Genomic DNA, 23,166 nt, shown 5'->3' with positions numbered 1-23,166 from the left:
TTCGGAGGGACGGTGTGGACTTGCTGAGCCGAAGGGTTTATTTCCACACTGTAGAGATTGTATGACTGTATGGGACCTACATCAGCTTTCACCAATCTTTTCCTCCTTACACACTAATCTTTTTTTCTAGGCGCAGGCACAGTTGAGAGGCACACAGACACAAAGGCTGCCTGATATGTTGAATCATGTTTTGGGTGCATAGACATGACAGAACACCATTTACAGTCTGCTGCAGTAAGCAGCACACTGATCCACATTGGCTGTGCGATCAATTTAACCAAACCCCTTTACCCCCTAAATCGTTGCTCGATGGTATAGACTGTGATAAATCTTAATATAATCTAGAAATGACTGCTAATAATTCATACAAACAAAGATTTAACACATCAGTCTGGTATTGCTTTATCAGTTGATTTAAAATAAGATAGTACTCAATGAGTAATCCAGAAAGCTAGGCTAATGTGTGGATGTGAGTTCAAATTCCACCACTGGTGGAATTTAAATTTACATTTTAAAAAATTTAGTTTTAAAAGTTATTATCGGTAATGGTGACCATCAAATTATAATTGAATGGCATAAGGACCCATCAGCATCACTAATGTCCTATAGGCCATTCTTACCTGGTCTGGCCTTTATGGAATTCTAGGTTCACAGAAAGATAGTTGATTCTCAACTGCCTCTGACATGGCCTGGCAAATCACTTAGTTCAATTGGAATTAAGGATGGACAACAAATGCTGTCTCTTGCAAGGGGTACACATGTTCTATGAAAGAATAAAGAAGGCAAATACTTGCATTAAGAGAGCAGAAGGGGAATATAAAGCACATAAACAACATTACCACCCAGTAATTTGTAGACTTGTATGTACAAGTTCTCTGAAACAAAAATCAATACTTTTATTTGTTGGTCCAACTGCAGTGTAATATCAAGGATTGACATTACATACGAATCTGAGGAAAGAAAACTGATCAAGGTGGAAGTTCTGTCATCTGCCAACGTTACACATTGTATTGCCATTACTCATTGCTTGTTTATGGCTAATTTCCAGCTGACTAGCATGAATTTTCCAAATCTAGAGCTCTTCAGCGTCACGTCACCAGAAACACCAGCGTTAAACTGCAATTAATGTACCCGAAATATGTTCTGGGAGTATAGTTAAAACAATTGATCTATGGCAGAAAAGTTAGCACAAATTTTTTTGGGTTTTGTTTCAATTGCAATACTATTGTGCTGCATTATACCATTTTTGATTTAAATTATTCAAACCATACACACAAATTGGAAACCTATGTTTTTTTTGTTGAATCGGCAGAGTTCCAAAACTCTCCAGCTCGCCAAAGAAATGTTTGTTTGACCAGTAAAAGATAAAATGCAATAGCAGGTTCTCAGTGATTTAGTTGCCCTTTAACAATGCAATATTTTTTATAATTAATTTATAATGTGCAGAAGTTAAATGAATTTCTTTGCTAAATGGCTGCTGATGTAATTCTGTTTAATCTTTAAGAACCTTTCCAAGAATCATGGACTCACTCATCAATAAGTTCATGCACCTGCCAAGTGGAGTACCATGGTCATTTGCTATCACCGCTGCTGACACTGGTTCTGGCATTGTTTTTAATCATTCCCAGCAGATGTTATGCTGAAGTAAATGTATCCATTTCTGATTACTTGCATTTTTATTAGCATTTTTGTTGATCCTAGATTCCAAGCAGCTTGATATTCTCTTCAACTGACCCTTTTTTGAATTACAACTACAGTTGAATGTTACTATCTAAGTGGTCTACAGCGTTTTTTGAATAAAGGATTGCAAGGTATACAATACAACGTTTCACAATTCAGCACTTGCCTGCTAAACAAACCATGTACCAAATGCTTCCCAGGATAATTAGATTGAATGAGTTCACTCCAAAAATCTGCCAAAGTTCAAGAGGCCCTCCACTCTTTGAAATCAGCGTCACTAATCAAAACTGAAGAAATGTTATAGAAGCTGTTCAGTGTTGGACATGTGTAATATTCATTTTTTTCTTTTTTTTCAATATCCACTCTTTATTACAGAGTTGAGAATTATGGATGGCCTAATATTAAATGGCAGTTGACTACTCAATCTCCTTTCAGCTAGAGCTCATTGTAAAAGAAAACTTGTTTGATTCTGCCATAATGGATTGGATTCAAACCTCTTAAGAATAGGCGATGTTCCAACTCAGTTTGACATCCTGTTTTCTGTGTCAAATTACTATTTAAATAATTGTTAAAATATGGTTGGAAATTAGGTACATATATTTTTCTCTTCCTATTCTAGACTTGATCTGAATGATGTCCCAAATTGCATTCGACTAGTTGCTCCAGATTTGGGTATATTTCTCATTAGCTGCATTACATTAGCCTTTTGTAATCGTTTGACAAAGAAAAAGAATACAACACCAAGCAGAGAGGAAGAGAACAGGGAACCTAATGCGGAGGTAAGAATATTTCTGAATTGACATTGTATTTTTCTATAGAACACTATTCATTAACTTTGCATCTGTTTAGTAATGTTGATATTGAATATTAAAAGGCAATACTATCATAATTATTTTTAACTTCTAAGAACTGAAAGAACTGTGGATGCTGGAAATTAGATACAAAACCAGAAATTGCTGGAAAATCTCAGCAGGTCTGGCAGCATCTGTGGAGAGAAACCAGAATTAATGTTTTGGGCCAGTGACCCTTTTAACTTATGTTGGTCCATTTTTGTATATGTGCATTTTCATTCCCATTCTTTCGATTAACAAACCTTTTTTTTTTCTCTTCATTCCAAATAAAGGAGAGAGAATCTCTTCTTAAATGTTCTGTTGAACTCTGAACTGTCTACTAGAGGTCAAAATAAGCTTAACTGTGGAGTTAACTTGCTATCTGATTTTGTAGACTCTGAGAGATTATTTGGTAACCTGCTTTGATGGGTCCAACTGCAAGCAGAAAATAATTGCCAAGAATGTTTGTTTTATTTTCTTTATTCATTCGTGGAATGCAGGTGGCATTGGCTCGGCAGCATTTGTTGCCCATCCCTAATTGCCCAGAGGGCAGTTAAGAGCCAACCACATTGCTGTAGGTCTGGAGTCACATATAGGCCAGACCAGGTAAGGCTGGCCGTTTCCTTCCCTAAAGGGCATTAGTGAACCTGAACGTGGAACACTCTTTCATATGATCTGACACATCTGAACATTACTAAATAAAATGTTACTGGACCAAATTTCTAATGGTTAGAAATTTCTCCATGTATTTCACTTTTACCAAAAGGAAAATAGTGGACAAAGCTATAAGGGGTCTGTAAAGTTACTTCTGGGAAATATCTAATGCCAGTTGGATATTTTAGCACAAAATGTCTCTAGGTCTGAAGTACTTTCATGTTTAATTCCTGACCATAGTGTTGCACATTTGAAATGTACAAATCATGAGGACAAACAGTAAAAATTGAAAAGGTGACTTGCCAATAAGACACAATCTAACCATTACATTGAAATTCAGTGACGTTACCATCACTGAATCCCCCACTATTAACATCCCGTGGGTTACCATTGGAGATAGCATGCTCCTGGGGGAGGTCAGGTTATCCATCACCGTCATGTATATGGCCTGGGTCCAGCAGGGTAATGGAAAAATGCTCGTGGCCTGATCCTGCAGTGCCATGCCTCGGTTCATCTGACAGGTTACCTGACACTTGAGAAAGCTGGATGGCCAGAGTTTGATTTTCAATGATATAATATTTAAAGAGTCAACCTGCGTCCTTGAAGTAGGTTTCCCACCCATCTCTCTCATTCCACCGAAAATAAAACTAGAGGTCAGTGGCTTAGGTTCAGGATTCAGACTTTGAAGAGTTTAACCCCTCCCAACATCCAATGAATCAACTCAATTTTGAGGATTAAAACTCATCCTTTTGTTAGAACTGAGATGTCCAGGCAGTGAATGGAAAGAAAGAATCTAGAATTTGGACACTTCTTTAAGACTTATTTACAGAAACACACAGTGAGCATCATACATGAACACCCATCCATAAATGTAAGAAAGGGTGAGTTTCCAATGCACACCATCTGAATGCAATTAACACTCAACTGGTGTATGATTAACACCCTTTGGGTCAATTTGTCTCATTGCAAATGTGGATATAAAATTTATAATGGAAAGAGCTTGTCATGGTGTAATTTAACCCCCTGTTATTGTTAGTGCTACAATACTTTAGTTCTGTACTTTTTTGTCCATACTGCAGAGAAACTGCTGCGCTCAAACTAACGTTAATTCGAATTAAAATCTGTAGCTCATGTTGCAGTTGGAGTTGTTGCTTTGTTCGCTGAGCTGACTGGTTTTTGTGCAAACATTTCGACTGCCTTCTAGCTGACATCATCAGTGCTATGTAGTTTCCATTGAAACACTTGTTCTGTCCTGCTCTAAATTTATATGTTCTGGCCTGTCATGGTGGGCAGTCATGTTTCTGGTTTTGTACTGTGGTGGTATGTAGATGGGGTATATTTCAACATGTTTGTTAATTGCATCGGTGGTTAAGTTCTCATTGCTTGTCTTTGTCTTGCTTGTCCTCAGACTGTAACTTTGTCCCAGTCAAACTGATGCCCTTCTATGTCAGAGGGTATTGAAATAAGGGACAGTTGTTTGTGCCATTTTGCTGCGAGTTGGTGTTCATGTATCCTGGTGGTGGGCCCCTTGCCTGTCTGTCCTATGTAATGTTTCTTGCAGTTGCTGCATGGTACTTTTTATATCGCATTTGTCCTGCTCATTGTGGGTATGGGGTCTTCCGTCTTTGAGAGTAAAGCTGGCAACGTGTGCTATTGGTTTGTGTGGAAGTTTAAAGACATAGGGTTAGAAACACATCAAACCTGTCTACAAGACTCTTACAACCTCTTGGTGTACAAACCCGAAGTGCTGAAGGAGGGTAATGCCCGAAACATTGACTGCTCCGTTCCTCCAGATACTGCCTGGTTTGCTGTGTTTTTCCAACCTTCTGTTTGTCTGTCCTAGTTTTAACTGAAAACTGTTGCACAAGTTGAAAACTGCACAACTTCACTGCTACACTTTGTGCACATAAAATGAAGTTTGCTCGATACATTTAATTTAACTCTCTCAAATTAACAGTACAATTAACAGCTTGGCATACAGAAATTTAATATTCCTAGGATTTTTTTTAAACAAACTCTGTAGCTGCCTTCGAATTTTCAGATATGTAAGTGACACCAAACTCATGTTATGAAATTCTATACTCCTTGGCATGTGTAGTACAACTTTGAGCATATGAGTCAGGACATCATGTTGAGGTTGTTCAGGACATTGTACTCAGCAATGTGCAGTTCTGGTTGCCCTGCTACAGGAAGGATATTATTAAAGTGGAAAGGGTTCAGAAAAGATTTACCAGGATGTTGCCAAGAGTGAAGAGTTTGACTTACAAAAATAGGCTGGATAAGCTGGGACTATTTTCACTGGAGCGTAGAAAGTTAAGGGATGACCTTACAGAGGTTTCGAAAATCATAAGGGGCATAGATAAGGTGAATAATACAAGGGTCTTTTCCCTTGGGTGGGGGAGTTCAAAACTAACAGGCATATTTTTATCAATAGCTGCTAATGGGGGCTATTAGTAGTTGACAATGTGGTAGCAGCCCATGTGATGAGAGGGTCTGCTATGAAAGCCTCTTGGGAACTCTGCAGGCTTCTTCACTTAATATCAAGTTCAACAATTTTAGGGCTTGAGGCCATGTCCTTACCCCAACCCCCACACATGGGGTGGGATATTTCCAAGTAGAAATATACAACATTAGACAAAGCCGTGAAACAGCTTAGTTAGTCCATAATGAAAGAAAGCAAAATGCTGGGATTCGCTTAAAATTGTAAAGCAGACAAGTTACGATAACTGTTAATGGTTCTGATCTCCATTTATTAAAAAGGATATAGAAGCATGGGACAAAGTGCAAAAAGGATTTCTGGAATCATACCAGATTTGAAAGGTTATATTAATTAGGAACGTTGAACAGAATTGTGCTCCTTCTCTAGAAAAGAAAAATGCGGTAGATGTATTTCAGACTATCAAATAATTCAATACAGAAATAGAAAAGGTGGTTTACTTGCGGACAGCACCAGAACAAGAATCATTGTTATAAGATATCTACTAATAGAGGATCCAAGTGAAATTATATTGCCAAAAGATTGTTTAAAATACAGAACATTCTACCGTAAGTAATTGAGGCATATGACATAGATGCAATCAAAGATTAGCTCAAAAAACATGTGAAGGGGAGAGGGCTAAAATAAAATATAGATGGAGTTGGATGAAGAGGGTGGGAGGAGTTCACAAACATAGACATTGGCCTTTTGGGCTGAATGCCTTGATTCTGTGGTAAATACTGTGTCATAGAATTCTTTTGATTAAGTTTGTGTTCAAATGTTTAATTGGTTTAATATTGGCTCACAGCTCACTGGAAACAAGACCATGCAAAAACAAAAAACCTCACTATTTGATTTGTTTCACTCAGGAGAAATTTTCCAATCATTTTGATTCACAAGTGTTCCCACTCAAAAATGCAGAAAGAAAGAGCAAAGTCACAACATACTTCCATAATGACAGCTGGAATGCTGCCATTTCCATCATGACCACACTGTTGTGTTTGCCTTTATAATTAATGAATATTTATTCGTTTGTGTTTCCTCCAAGTTTCAGAGTCCCATCATGATTACTCTTTCATAGACAAAATCTCCCAATTGCCCCTACAAAAAAGCGCGCCACACACTCTCTGCTGAGCCCTTCTCACTCTCCACCTTTCTGCAAGCAGAGAAAGTAAGGACAACCATTGGAAAGTAGAGACGCACAGTGTCTGCCCTTAAGGCCCATCTAAAGAAGGCTAGAGAGATCCTGTTAGGCCATACAAAGAGCTACCTCTCTGATGAAGGGTCTAGGCCTGAAACATCAGCTTTTGTGCTCCTGAGATGCTGCTTGGCCTGCTGTGTTCATCCAGCCTCACATTTTACTATCAAAGAGCTACAGGATCTGCTTTTGGGTAAGAGTGTCCTTTTGAATTCAGCATTTGGAGCCTGATATCCTAGAGGCAGTAGCCACAAAAAATCAGCCAGTCAGTAGCTGCCATGACAAAGCCAATGATAGTAATTTCTCAGAAGCTGAGCTGTTTGAGTGGATTATGGAGCTGGGTACATCTGCAAAGCATCGACATTGACCTAAATAATAGCAGAAACTACGAAGCAATTGTAGCTAGATAGCAATATCTGCAAGCATTGGGTGCAGTTGACAGTGGTGGTGTAGTAGCCAAGGTTCAGAGACTAAGCTAGAGGCATGGGAAGTGAAGTCTGTTGCTCTTGTCTCAAAAATGACCTGCATATCAAGATCTATGCAAGACTCCAGCATCTGCAGTTCTTGCTGTCTCTGTGCAAATCATGTAGTGCGTAAGGGCACTATGCCTGCCTATAAAAGAAATTTACTTCCAAAGGTGCAACCAGAGATTATAACAGAAAACAATTAATCAAAACCAATTGTAGCATTTTGGGAGCTGTGACATGCAGCATGTCAGAGACCTATATAACTGTAAGCACAGACAAAACTCAAGGTTCAGAGTGGAAAAACTTGCAACCAGAAGGTAAACAGGTTTTCCACATTGTGTGTGTGACACATTTGGATGAAGTCAAAACCTTTGTAAACTCTTGCCACCAGTAATATCAAATACCCAGAGAAAATTGGCAAACTCCTACTCAAAACCAAGGTTGACGTTGAGCTAGTGCAAATTGAATCCTGAAGGGCATGTATCTAGAAAATTGAAAATGAATGACACCATCTATAACGATAAAATTGACTGCATTTAAAGGGTCAGCCATCCCTTGTATTGGTACATCGACAATGAAATACTGCGATGCAATGGAAACCACAAGTATTTTTTCTGGTGACCACCAACAGCCCAACAATAGCAGTACAACCATTGCGTTTGGAGCTTGACATTATGACCTTTCACAAGATCACCAATATATCAATTGCACCAGTAGGGACCAAGAACACTCGGATTGAATCAGTCCAACACGTAATACAAATATTCTCAGACAGATTCAACACCATAAGAAACCTCAAAGCCACCTCCAATAAAGAGCAATATTCACATACAAGAAAAGCATGTGATCAGGATGATACGGAGCATCACAGCAGTATCTGTTATGTTTCTTTTATTCATTCATGGGATCTGGGGCATGTTGGCTACACCATTCCTGGTTGCCCATGAGAAGGTGATGGTGAGCTGCTTTTTTGAACCACTGCATGGATGTAGATTTACCCACAATGCCATTAGGGAGGGAATGTCAGAATTTTGACCCAGTGACACTGAAGGAATACTGATACATTTTCACGGCAGTGAGTTAGAAGTATATCGCTTTTCTTTCAGTGTTGCTGAATCAAAATCCTGCAAATAACAGCATTGTGGGTGTACCTATCCCAAATGAACTCAGCAGATTAACGGGAAAACTCAGTCATACATTGGCACTTTGAACTGGTACAATGCTGAAGAAAGATTGCATAATCAGGGATGCTTGAATGCAGCACATTTAAATATTGTTCTAAAAAGATGCCAAACAAAATTCTAACATGAGAAGAATGGAATCCCAAATTCACAGGAGCTACATTCTTTTCCAAGCTGGATGCCAAGCATGACTGGTTTACTCAACAAAGGAATCTCAATAAATCACCATTTCAGAAAACATTTGGAAGGTATTGCTTCCAGAGATTACCTTTCAGTCTGTCTGTCAGACAAGATCGGTTCCAGCAGTTTTTGGACTGAACTACAGAAAATATTCCTTGATGTGTATGTATTGCTGTTTATTTTGTAACTGGTTTTGCCTATGAAGAGCATGATGAAAATCTGTAAAATTTTTGAAAGCATCTTGTTGTGCCAGGTAAAGGTTAACACATCAACTTTTTCAGCTCAATCTGTTCAGGTTATGGGATCCATCCTGATCCAGCCAACACTGAAGATTTGCTTGCCATGACAAAAAAAACCTCAGAGAAATCTTGGATTTTTTTTATAAAATGACCAGGCCTATACTTACAAACTGTTTTTACAAAACAACATTGTTAAGAGAGCTGAGATAATGGGAACTGCAGGTGCTGGAGAATCCAAGATAACAAAGCGTGAAGCTGGATGAACACAGCAGGCCAAGCAGCATCTTAGGAGCACAAAAGCTGACATTTTGGGCCTAGACCCTTCATCGGAGAGCTCTCTGATGAAGGGCCTAGGCCCAAAACGTCAGCTTTTGTGCTCCTGAGATGCTGTTTGGCCTGCTGTGTTCATCCAGCTTCACACTTTGTTATCATTGTTAAGAAAGCTCTTGAGGAAAGTCAGCCTTATGAAGGGCAGGAGGATCTTCGGAAAGTCACTCCAAACAGGCATTGTCGGCAGAGACTTGTATCCTACAAGAATACAACCCAAGGAGCAAGACAATCCAAGAAATTGATGCATGTAGAAAAGGCTTGGAGCATGCATAAAGCAAGATGACAAAGCAATTGCATTTGGATCCAAAACCAGTTTGAAGCAAAATCCAATGATTGCGGCATGGAGCATGAAACACTTCCTCTGGTATATGGTATCATAATATTCCACATGTACCTGTTCAATGAGCAATTCACTATGGAAACTGATCACATGCCTTTAGAAATGACTTGATATAAACTACTGACAAATGCACCATTGAGACTACAATGGTTTCCAATAAAATTACAGGGATTTGGCTTTGATGTCCACTACAGGCTAAAAATGGTCACTTCAAACTCACTGAGCAGAATAACAGATCCGAATAAGAACACTGAAATTCCACTAGATAGACAATAAGGTGGAAGATATATTTAATGTCACTTTGATTAGTTTCGGTCGAATGCAGTCAACTTCATGAAGAAACAACTAATGCTCAACCACTGAAGGCACTTTGGAAAAACTATCATAGAAGGATGACTTGACATGATAGTAAAGATACCAGACACACTCCAAAGCTTTAGAACATGTTGAGATGAATTGGGTACCTCGAGTTGCAATATTTGAAGGGAAACAGGTGCTTATACACAAAGCTCTGTATCAGGATGTGTTGTCACAGTTCCATCAGGGACTTGTGGGCCTACAGTGGGCAAGATGCCTGGCTTGGTGCACTGTTTATTGACTAGGGATCTGTAATTATATCGAGGAGGCGGTAAACATGGGCAAGTCATGCCAGAATTACTGAGCACAACAACACAAAAGACCTCCACTCTCAAGGATCTTCATGTTGATATGTTCACCTTAGGAATTATATCTTTAGGTATGGGCTTACCCACACCAGCAGTGACCATATTTGTAAGCCAAATTAGGACAACTCTGCCAAGCCATCTATATTCTTAGAAATACTGAACAAAATTCTCAAAAACACAAGGAAGAATGATGATGGTACATGACCTATATGCGGGTGTGGAATTGTCTAATCTGTGTGTCGTACAGCATGTGACAACCTATTTAATGTACCCTGTGATACACAGAAGTTTCAAAAGTATGTAGTGAGCCTAGATCCTATGGAGCAATGTTGAGAAGAAAGATAAAACAACAACTGTAAAGTACTCCAACTTTGTTTAGAACACACAGAAGGATACGCACGGGTTATAAGGCCATGGAAGGCCATGACAACAGTAAACACTAACAATATGGAAGACCACCGCTAACAATACATATAAGTTGAGAACAGCCAACTGTGAAATCCAGATCTTGATTTGCCTGTTTAATTTTACTTTGTCATGGTTACCCCCTCTGCTGTGCTGCAGCCCTTTGGGCAATATATTGGTCTTCTCCATTGTGTGATTATTGTTCTGAATCAAAGAGTGCAAGTTATGCTCAAGTGGAGGGGAAAGTTTCAACTGAAAATTGATATGCTCCAGGTATTAAGGCAGGTCTTCTTCCAAAACAAATCCATTTCCTTATCCAAAGACAGTATTGTTTTGTGTTTTAGTCCAACTATGGGTTGCATCAGGGTTTTTGAAGGGTTTCTCACTCTGAAGCCTTGAGTTTATTCATTATGTCTTATGAAACTTGCAGCATTAATTACTGACCCTGCCTCTGTGCCATTTCTCACATTTGATTTCTGCCCCATCTTAGGTTTTGCCAGGAGCAGCAAGGTCAATCATTCAACTGACATCCCAGAATTCACTGGGATTCCTGTACTCACACCATTTCTGAAAGCTTGTTGTGCACCTGGACAAGCACTGTCTGTCTGGAGCGCTCTGTCTTGGTGCTGACATTTACTCCAGATGTGGTAAACAGGGGGATATCAGTGACCCACTTTGCAGCCAGGGACATAACAGTTCTCTGGACAAATCAGTGAAAATAAATAGAGCCACTCTATGTATGCCAGAAATTAGGAAGCAGTGTAGAGGATTGAATTCCATGTGGCTAGAAATCCAAAATACAATCTTTGGAACAAAGTTCAAGCAAATAACAAAGTTTAAATCTTTACAAGGAGACAAATTTAAGCGTGTCCTGTAACCTTTCCAGTCTGGAATACTTGGGACCATGTCATTTTTGGATTTTGGAATTTTTTGGATTATAGAATGATTTTAAAGTGCTGAACTACAAATGTGTAAACTGCAAACAGAGGATATAAATTGTTGTCTGAAGAATAAAGTAAAGATAAAGCAGGAATAAACATGTGATGCTTATCTGAAAGCTCTATCTTTCATAGTTTCACTCCTAAGACTTCTCCATGAGAATTAGCATTGTACCACTGATGTACCTAAACATATTGGGCTAAGGTGAATAGGTCACTATACCGAAGAAAAACAAGTCAGGAAAATTTCATACTAATTTGCATCTTTCTTTCTTCATAAAACATCTCTACAAAATTCTTTGTGCTACCTATAGAATATCTTTTTTGCATCAAGATTCTTTTTATCCGTTTCACTTGAATACTAGTATATTCTTTTTCTTCAAATTTCTTTCTTTCTACCATGGCTGTTCATATATGTTCTCAAAGATGCACATAAATAAAACATTCAGCTGTCCTAACCATTTGAGAACACATTATGATAGAAATCATAATGAGAAAATTCCAAGTGACAAGTTTTGTGTATTGTTATGCGATCTGTTTTTGCCTATTATATTGAAATGCTATATTGATCTTTGTTGCCTGAGATTAGGGAGGGGAAAGCTATTCAGGATTGTTGCTCCTGATTTCTGCCCAATAACTCTTATTGGACGTGCACATGTGTCGATGAAAAATGAGAAGTTAATTTTTTGTTCTTCCTTCCTATAAAGAACTTTCAATCACACATTCATTCCCATTTCCATCCATATTGTTGCCTGACATTGTTCCTGCCTCAACTCAACTGCTGTTGAAGCCTTCGTTCATGCTTTTGCTACTTCTAGACTTGACTATTTCAACATGTCATCGCTGATCTCCAATGTTCTACCTCTGTAAATTTGAGATTGTCCAAACGTTTGCTCATGTCTGAACTCTCGATCATCTTCACACATCATCCCATTACAAACAAATCTACATTAATTGCCAGTCAAGGAATGTCTTAGTTTTATAATTCACATTCCTCCTTTTTAAGTGTCTCCATATCCTTGCTCCACTCCATGTATGCAATCTCCTCCAAATCCACAACCATTTGTGATATCTGTATTCAAGTAGTTCTGATTTCTCAAGCCTCCTGATTTCAATCGCGGAATCACTGATTGTTCCTTCAGTTACCTAAGCTTTAAACCCTGGGATTTCTTCCCCACCCCTCTCTGCCTCCGGACTGACCTCTCAACCTTGAAGACAAGCCGCAAAATAAAATGTTTTATTCAGTATAACCACTACACAAAATAACATGTTAATGCTATTAAGTAGCTCGATGAACCAACAATCATGCGAATTTACCAGAGGGCATTGATATCTGTAGTTCCATAACGCAGTCAACAAAATTATTGAAGGAAAAATGGACAAACATGGTTGAAGGGAGGAAGGAAATATTGGTTTGACAGTAACTTCAAGCAAATATTGATGTGCTGACAACAACAGTAACAATAGCTTGCATCAATATAGCATTCTGAATGTTTTTAAAAAAAATTGCACTAATGCATTTCAGCGAGAGGCATGAGGCAAATGGACATGGACAGTTGGACAAAAACAAAACAAGAAGTTAGAGATGATGATTGAGGTGGGTTTTAATGAGGGCTATTAGGGAGGAATGGGATCTGGACCAAAAACAGAAATTGTTGGAAAAGCTCAGCGATCTGGTAGCATCTGTGGGGGAAATCAGAGTTAATGTTTTGAGTTGAGTGACACTTCCTCAAGATAGGAATTTCAGAAATTATGTGGCATTAGCAGGACAAGTAATTGAAACAAGACACAAGGTATGAACTCTAATCCCATAAACTGTGGAGAGTGGTAGAAAATAAGCTGTAAAGGAAAAATAAGCAAAATGAGGTTCGTGAAAAATTCAAAAGGAAAACGCAATTTAAAATAATTAAAGAAAAGGAACAATTTCAGCAACAAAGAGAAAGTAGGCACAATATATAATCAAAATTCTACAGTAACGTTGTTTTTGTGTACACGTGGAAAGAAAATATGGAGAGAACTGGAACAACTATTTTCATGACTAATGTATTCTTTGTTTGAAGTATATTTGAAAACATATGGAAGTAGAGCATGTGTGCAATCTTTGAATACAACTATAGGATGATGTGAATTTGTCACACCTATGATTGCAAGTGCTCAAGAATGATTTAGTGTTGTGAAGACCAAGTTTTATAGTTAATTTGCCTTATAAAGTAGCTTTTTCATTTGGAAATTGAGTTCTTTTAATGTAGATCCAGGGCTGCAGGGAGAAGGAAGGAGAATGAGTTGAGAAACATAACAGCCATGATTGAATGGTGGAGCAGACTCAGGGCCAATTGGCCTAATTCTGCTCCTATATTTTATGGTCTTATAGTTAAGTGGGCCACTGAATTGAGTAACTGTTAACAATCAGGGTTAAATCATTATGATCAGATGTCGGGTGAGCTTCCCAAATTCTGTACATTTTCAGACAGGATTCTTCAAACTGTTAAGATCTCAGGTGAGGCACAATAGTCTGGCTCGCATTCTTTATTTAGCCACCCCATTTGGTGTTCACAACAGGATCGGTTTTGAAACCATCCCTTCCTTTTTGGTACCTTCCTACTTTAGAAGGAGCCATTATATTAATTACTAGTTACTGTATTAATTTGTAATGCTACATACAGATTAAAATAAAAGGTAATTAAATCATTTAAAAGTGGAGGAAGTAAAAGATTAAAAAGAACTGTCTCTGAATTGTTCAAGCAGGGTGGATAGTTAACTGAGTGATAATGGGAACTGCAGATGCTGGAGAATCCAAGATAATAAATTGTGAAGCTGGATGAACACAGCAGGCCAAGCAGCATCTCAGGAGCACAAAAGCTGACGTTTCAGGCCTAGACCCTTCATCAGTGGGGAGAGGGGACGAACTGGGCTGGTTTTGTGATGCAGCGGGGGAAGGGGAGATTTTGAAGCTTGTGAAGTCCACATTGATACCATTGGGCTGCAGGATCCCCAAGCGGAATATGAGTTACTGTTCCTGCAACCTTCGGGTGGCATCATTGTGGCACTGCAGGACGCCCATTATGGAGATGTCGACTGAGGAATGGGAGGGGGAGTTGAAATGTTTCGCGACTGGGAGGTGCAGTTGTTTATTGCGAGCCGAGCGGAGGTGTTCTGCAAAGCGGTCCCCAAGCCTCCGCTTGGTTTCCCCAATGTAGAGGAAGCCACACCGGGTCCATCATGGGCCTCCTGCAGTGCCACAATGATGCCACCCGAAGGTTGCAGGAACAGTAACTCATATTCCGCTTGGGAACCCTGCGGCCCAATGGTATCAATGTGGACTTCACAAGCTTCAAAATCTCCCTTCCCCCCCACTGCATCCCAAAACCAGCCCAGCCCGTCTCCGCCTCCCTAACCTGTTCTTCCTCTCACCCATCCCTTCCTCCCACCCCACGCCGCACCTCCATTTCCTACCTACTAACCGCATCCCACCTCCTTGACCTGTCCGTCTTCCCTGGACTGACCTATCCCCTCCCTACCTCCACACCTATACTCTCCTCTCCGCCTATCTTCTTTTCTCTCCATCTTCGGTCCGCCTCCCCCCCTCTCCCTATTTATTCCAGAACCCTCACCCCATCCCCCTCTCTGATGAAGGGTCTAGGCCCAAAACGTCAGCTTTTGTGCTCCTGAGATGCCGCTTGGCCTGCTGTGTTCATCCAGCTCAACACTTTGTTATCTTGGATAGTTAACTGATGTGCCATTGCAGTTGGAGGTTACTTGAGATACTGATATTGGCAGCTGAACAATTACAAAACAAAGAATCTCAAAAAAAGTGGGTTGATTGAAGTTCCTTTGTCCTGGTCCTTTTTTAAAAAACTGATTAGCAGCACTTGACGTGAGACAAGGTCCTCTATTACCTGCATCATTGAACTAACTTGAAAATAGTCCTTCAACTGTGACTGTCACAGCATGCTACTGTGTGAACCCAGGATAATACGCATGACAGTCTATTCCAGCAGAATTCAAATTCTCTTTAACTCTTTTCCTTGCATTTTCCTGGAGGGTAAAATAGATGTGTCTGCAAGAGATGCTTTTCTATTGAGAGGGGGAGAGTTAGGCAACCCCTTAATAATTTTGTTAAGTAGTTCCCTGTTTTGAAGTGATTCTGACATTTTACACATGCAATATTTTATGGACGTCTCACAGAACTTTGCCAGGCAGTTAAAAGTCCTCAGTTTTTCTGCAGCAAACTTCCTTTTAAAAACAATGCATTTGGGAACTAAAGGTTTAAAAAAAAGTTAGTATTTTTCAGTTCTGATCCATCTTTAAGCAAAATATATATCAAACAAGCTTGTGTTAGTTATGGTTAAACATAATCTGTGTTTATTCACTAAGGTTGGTATTGGGAGGACCTTAAAAAATGATTTTGTGCTTTTGGTGGAGTCAGGAGATCTACAGATATTCAATAAGGGATTATTCGTGTAGGTGCAGTATCAAAAGAAGCTAAAAGCAGCTTTGTAAACAGTGGGTTTTGTTGATAAATCTAAAAAATTTTGAAAAAGATCAATCATATTCATGAGAAATTTGATTTAGTCATTTTTGTCATAGAATCAAAGAGTTGTTATCAAATTAATAGATGGTTAGTATTTCTGTTTGAAGTATCTGAAAGCATGGCATGTTACTTTGGAGATGGGCAGTGAGATTTATGGCAGTTTCCTTGTTTAATTTACTACTGGGTGTTTCTAATAAAAAGCTAGCATCTGCAGTCAGCTTGGAAGCAGTCAACACGGTCAGTCAACAATCAACAGAGGCCTGAAATTGTAGATACAGACTGGGAAAAAGAGTCTGTGACTATCCAAAGTCATCCAGGTTGCAAGTAGTGCTTTAGGGAAACAGAGGTGTTGTTAATGTTTAAATCGCTAAGTAAAAATTCAGTGAAGCGTATATTTGAGCTAAGGTATCCACAGTATGAGGTTTTAAAGGAGCTCTGGAAGGTTCCTTAACTGAAAACAAATGAAAAGATCCTCATGAAGTCTCTTGCCTTACGGAATAATTGAGGAAAGCAAAGTTCATTCCAGAGGGCTGTGTCATACGTTTTGAGTTAGTCCCAGAAGAATTGAATACACCTTCAAGATTTATGAAAAGTACAAGGGCAAGTAAAAGGTAGAACTGTGTTTATTCCACAAGTCTTCATTAACTGTAGGTTTAATTAACGGTGCTTGCTTTGCTTGTGTTTTTATTCATAGTAAAGTTTGTTCTCTTTTTGTTAATCACTTTTTTGAATTTTTCTTTCCACATTATGGTCTCTATGATGATTGCAGCAACAGTGAAGAGCTTTGGAATGTATTCTTTATGGAATGTTAGTAAAATAGAAATAACAGTTATGTCATCTTAGGAGCTTAACGACAAGATTTAAATTAGACCTTTTTTATATTTAAAAAAAGACTGATCTGTACTTGTCATGTAAATACTGTGCCTACAAGAGCAGGACAGATGCTCAGAATTCTGCAATGAGGAACTCACCACCTGATTCCCCAAAGCCTGTCCGCTATCTATAAGGGACAAGTCAGTACTCCCCACTAGTACAACCACCTCACGGGCCCCTCCCTCCCACAAGAGGATTCCTGCGCCTCCCAAATCCCGAGTCTGTCCCTGCCCCTCCCCCACCATGCACCCGCCGCCATTGACCATGAGGACACCGCCGGAGACCCCACCGATCACGTCACATCCGCCTCCGCCGGCCACAGAACTTCCGGAACCGCTGCTGCAGTTACCACCTCCACTTCCAGGTACAACACCTCACACACCACCCTCACCGCAGCTGCTGCCGCCCACCCCGATCCTCCAACTGCCGACGGAACCCCGCCCACGGCTGACGCCGACGGAACCCCGCCCACGGCCGACGGCACCCCGCCCACAGCCGACGCCGACTGAACCCCGCCCATGGCCGACGATCTCATCGCTCCGCCCACAGCCTCCACAGCCAGCAACCCCAGAGGAAACAGCCACACTGAGCCCTGCCGCATCTTCACCATCCCCCCAGACCTCCCACTGACTGAGGACGAACGGTCAGTCCTTAGTAAGGGGCTCACCTTTGTCCCCCTACAACCACACATCAACGAATACCAGTCACGGTCGGACATAGAGCAGTTTTTCTGCCGTCTTCGCCTCCACGCCTACTTCTTCAACCGGGAACCTAACCCTCCCTCCATTGACCACTTCACCCGCTTCCAACACAAGTCCTCCTCCTGGACACCACCCCCAGGCCTCCTACCCTCCCTCGACCTCTTCATCTCCAACTGCCGTCGAGACATTAACCGCCTCAACCTCTCCACCCCTCTCACCCACTCCAACCTCTCCCCCGCAGAACGGGCAGCCCTCCGCTCCCTCCGCTCCAACCCCAACCTCACCATCAAACCCGCAGACAAGGGTGGCGCAGTGGTAGTATGGCGCACTGACCTCTACATCGCCGAGGCCAGACGCCAACTCTCCGACACCACCTCCTACCGCCCCCTCGATCATGACCCCACACCCGAGCACCAAACCATCATCTCCAACACCATTCATGACCTCATCACCTCAGGGGACCTCCCACCCACAGCCTCCAACCTCATTGTTCCCCAACCCCGCACGGCCCGTTTCTAACTCCTTCCCAAAATCCACAAACCTGCCTGCCCTGGTCGACCCATTGTCTCAGCCTGCTCCTGCCCCACCGAACTCATCTCCACCTATCTGGACTCCATTTTCTCCCCTTTGGTCCAGGAACTCCCCACCTACGTCCGTGACACCACCCACGCCCTCCTCCTTCAGGACTTCCAATTCCCTGACGCCCAACACCTCATCTTCACCATGGACGTCCAGTCCCTATACACCTGCATTCCGCATGCAGATGGCCTCAAGGCCCTCCGCTTCTTCCTGTCCCGCAGGCACGACCAGTCCACCTCCACCGACACCCTCATCCGCCTAGCTGAACTCGTCCTCACCCTCAACAACTTCTCTTTTGACTCCTCCCACTTCCTACAGACTAAGGGGGTGGCCATGGGCACCCGCATGGGCCCCAGCTATGCCTGCCTCTTTGTAGGTTACGTGGAACAGTCCCTCTTCCGCACCTACACAGGCCCGAAACCCCACCTCTTCCTCCGGTACATTGATGACTGTATCGGCGCCGCCTCTTGTTCCCCAGAGGAGCTCGAACAGTTCATCCACTTCACCAACACCTTCCACCCCAACCTTCAGTTCACCTGGGCCATTTCCAGCACATCCCTCACCTTCCTGGACCTCTCGGTCTCCATCTCAGGCAACCAGCTTGTAACTGATGTCCATTTCAAGCCCACCGACTCCCACAGCTACCTAGAATACACCTCCTCCCACCCAACATCCTGCAAAAATTCCATCCCCTATTCCCAAATCCTCCGCCTCCGCCGCATCTGCTGCCACGATAAGACATTCCACTCCCGCACATCCCAGATGTCCAAGTTGTTCAAGGACCGCAACTTTCCCCCCACAGTGATCGAGAACGCCCTTGACCGCGTCTCCCGTATTTCCCGCAACACATCCCTCACACCCCGCCCCCGCCACAACCGCCCCAAGAGGATCCCCCTCATTCTCAAACACCACCCTACCAACCTCCGGATACAACGCATCATCCTCCGACACTTCCGCCATTTACAATCCGACCCCACCACCCAAGACATTTTTCCATCCCCACCCTTGTCTGCTTTCCGGAGAGACCACTCTCTCCGTGACTCCCTTGTTTGCTCCACACTGCCCTCCAACCCCACCACACCTGGCACCTTCCCCTGCAACCGCCGGAAGTGCTACACTTGCCCCCACACCTCCTCCCTCACCCCCATCCTAGGCCCCAAGATGACATTCCACATTAAGCAGAGGTTCACCTGCACATCTGCCAATATGGTATACTGCATCCACTGTACCCGGTGTGTCTTCCTCTACATTGGGGAAACCAAGCAGAGGCTTGGAGACCGCTTTGCAGAACACCTCCGCTCAGTTCGCAACAAACAACTGCACCTCCCAGTCGCAAACCATTTCCACTCCCCCTCCCATTCTCTAGATGACATGTCCATCATGGGCCTCCTGCACTGCCACAATGATGCCACCCGAAGGTTGCAGGAACAGCAACTCATATTCCGCTTCGGAACCCTGCAGCCTAATGGTATCAATGTGGACTTCACCAGTTTCAAAATCTCCCCTTCTCCTACTGCATCCCTAAACCAGCCCAGTTCGTCCCCTCCCCCCACTGCACCACACAACCAGCCCAGCTCTTCCCCCCCCTCCCCCCACCCACTGCATCCCAAAACCAGTCCAACCTGTCTCTGCCTCCCTAACCGGTTCTTCCTCTCACCCATCCCTTCCTCCCACCCCAAGCTGCACCCCCATCTACCTACTAACCTCATCCCACCTCCTTGACCTGTCCGTCTTCCCTGGACTGACCTATCCCCTCCCTACCTCCCCACCTACACTCTCTCCACCTATCTTCTTTACTCTCCATCTTCGGTCCGCCTCCCCCTCTCTCCCTATTTATTCCAGTTCCCTCCCCCCATCCCCCTCTCTGATGAAGGGTCTAGGCCCGAAACGTCAGCTTTTGTGCTCCTGAGATGTTGCTTGGCCTGCTGTGTTCATCCAGCCTCACATTTTATTATCTTGGAGTACTCCCCACTTGCCTGGATCGGTGCAGCTCCAACGCTCAAGAAAATTGGCACCATCCAAGTCACCATGCCCACAAACGATCACTTGCTACGCCACCAATTCTCAGTTACAGCATTGGTGCCATCTATAAGAAGTGGTGCAGAAATTCACCAAGCCTCCTTAAACAGCTGCTTCCAAACCCACCTAGGAAAAGTACAGCCGATACATGGGAACAGTTCCAACTACAAGTTGTCTTTCACACCACTCACCATCCAGGCTTCGAAATATATTGCTGTTCCATCAGTGTTGCTGGGTCAAAATCCTCTCTAATAGCATTATGGGTCAAAGTGGATTACAATGTTCATGAAGGCAGCTCACCACCTCCTTCTTCAGGGCAACTAGGCATAGGCAGGAAACGTGGGCCCAGACATCAGCACACTTCGAGCAAAAATCCATTTATTTTGCAAAGGCTACACTACATCATAATTAGTATCTATTTGCTAATCAGATTAAAATGTCACACCTGTAGAAGAGTTTGTATCTTTTCTGGTCTGCTGGCAGTCCTGACTTACATGATAATGTAGTTATAGCCATGGCAAAAACAGTCTTGTTGTTATTGTTGTTCTTGAGTGAATCTAGATGGTAGACTGTTCAGCCACAGAGGCATCACAGTCTGGATAGTTCTCCTTTACAAGTATGCACTTCCCAGAAAGGCTAACCAAATAGCAATCAGGTGTGAAAACCCTGTCTTATTTCCTCCTCCGTATCCTGGAATACTGTGATTAGTAGCCCGGCTAGGTGTTTTGAAGGGAGTCGGCACTAAGAGCGGATTGAGTTAGAGACCTGCAGTTTGTTTGGATCAGTGACTACTGAGCAACTAAGTAGGGGCACAAACTCTGACTCTTACAAGTGCTTGTGAGATACTATCCAGCTATCCAACTTGCTTCTTTTCCTATTTCATGTGTTTGTATTTATTTTCCATCTTTAATTGCACCAGAAACATTGGTGATAAACTGCTTTCTTGAATCAGTACAGGTCTGTGAAAAGTTGGCAAATCCACAGCGTTATTGGGAAAGAGTTATAAAATTTTAGTCCAGCTGAAGGGAAAATGAAGTTTGTCGAAACCAAGAAAAATATACTTTTGCCATAGGAAAATAATTTCTTTATGCACATGGTTGATTTCATTGGTGGAAAGAAATCATCAGTGGCTTATTGTGTTCACTTGAAGTCTTCAGTTGTCCTGTTGATAAAAATGTTGTGAAACTGCGATGTAGACTTAATGAAAACAGAAGGGCAATAAAGCAATTTTGTTTAATTCCAAAGATTTAATCGAGTCAAGTATTGGATTGCTTGAGGAAATGGGTATTGATCTGTAAAATGATGCCTGATTTGTATGACAAGTTTTAAAAAAAAAATCAAAGTAGGTGAGTTATTTGCTAGATTTTTTTTCAACAATGGTGCTAATAGAAGAAAAGGTGGAATATATTCAACTAAAAGGATTCCTTTCTGCTGCCTTCCTTTTGAAATGTACAGTTACGTGCCCATTGCTGTTACACAAGCTTAAGTATCTGTGTTGCAGTTTTGTGGGTATTAAATGTGCTTCTCTTCACTCATTACAAGTTCTACCATGCAGCTGGCCTGCTGAGAGTCAGTAATGAAACTGGAACAGATAGATTTAGTCAACGCATGTAGATTTCTACATTGACAATAAAATAGGGAATTTGGATTGGATATGAAATAAGATAACAATCAACGGAGAGGTTTTTGGATCCATGACCAATACATTTGTAGCTAAGTAGGAGAACATGTGATAGGTTAGTAAATAATGAATAAGAGTCATTTTTTAAAAACTAGTGTTGCTAGAAATATTGGCAGTTGGGGATATCTCACAACAGGATCATTGTAAAGATCATAGTGCACATTCTGGAACAAATAACATAATTGAAGTTGAATCCTTGAACATCAAAGAAAATTTAAGTCTTTTGGTAACATTAAGTACAGTTGAAAAGATACAAATAAATTAAAGATATAAAGATCTTAAGTATGAGTTTACATTTTCTCAAAAATGTGACAAACAGATGGCCAACTAAGATGAAGAGGTTCTTCACTATAATACTTAGAGATTTATTGACAATAAATGTAATCAAGTGAAGTTTTCATTTGAATGCTAAAGTTAAGGAACGTGAAATGCATTTAGTCTCTTGAGCTAGTTAAAAACTAAATGCTGCATTTTAAGCTGCTTTCAAAATCCTTAATTTATACAATGAGGAGAGAGAATACATGTCCATAGCATAACACAGTTTCTGACTTATTGTAAAGAGTAGCATTAAGTGTCTGTACGGAGGTGAGTTATAAATCAGTTAGAAATAAGAAAAATAATTACATTGATAGTTATTTTTTTTGAAAATCCTTCTGGAAATCATTTTGAACTTCCAGAGGCATGGCAACCTAAGGATAAAATAGTGTCGGAAAAATGCAAATTTGACATCATTTACAACATGATGACTACATTTTTCAAACTAGTTGCATTTTTGTATTTTATATTTACAACTATAAAGCAGTTAGGAAGAAAAACATAAAACTAGAGTTATAAACTGGCTTTATGTCTTTATTCTTTTAAAAAGCAATTACATTGCGGTGGAACATGAAATTTACAAGCATTTTCCAGTGTGCAATACACTCTGATTTTGCTCTCGTTTCATCCAATCAACTGCAGCTAGAGTTTATGACTTTGTTCTCCGAAACCAACAGCTTTAATCTGAAAGGTTGTGTTGACTGCTCACTGCAAGGGTTTGGGATATCTGTCCGGAGTTGGAAAGACACATGCAGTGAGATATCATTATTCGTGTGGGTACCAACAATAGACCTAGCATTAGGAAAGAGGCCCTGTATAGGGAGTATACCTACAGCTAGGGGCTAAGTTTAAAAAGAACGACAAAGGTAAAATCTTTGGACTAT

The 23,166-nt window shown here is 41.4% G+C and overlaps 1 protein-coding gene across 5 annotated transcripts in view; it reads left to right on the top strand.

Annotated features, from left to right (window-relative positions):
* piezo1 (piezo-type mechanosensitive ion channel component 1) overlaps positions 1 to 23,166 on the top strand; it is a 337,749-nt gene that overhangs the window by 152,528 nt on the left and 162,055 nt on the right. For all 5 annotated transcript variants that reach the window (XR_009446804.1, XR_009446805.1, XM_059651724.1 and 2 more), the window contains exon 5: positions 2,300 to 2,459. Coding sequence is in view for 3 of the 5 variants with exons in the window: in XM_059651724.1 (XP_059507707.1) it covers positions 2,300 to 2,459 (160 nt within the window). In the remaining 2 variants the exon portion in view is untranslated. The remainder of the gene's footprint in view (positions 1 to 2,299; positions 2,460 to 23,166) is intronic.

The sequence above is a fragment of the Stegostoma tigrinum genome, chromosome 16, assembly GCF_030684315.1.
Source record: "Stegostoma tigrinum isolate sSteTig4 chromosome 16, sSteTig4.hap1, whole genome shotgun sequence".
NCBI lineage: Eukaryota > Metazoa > Chordata > Chondrichthyes > Orectolobiformes > Stegostomatidae > Stegostoma > Stegostoma tigrinum.
Note: the sequence above shows the minus strand (reverse complement) of the source record. Positions and strands in the feature narration are given on the sequence as shown.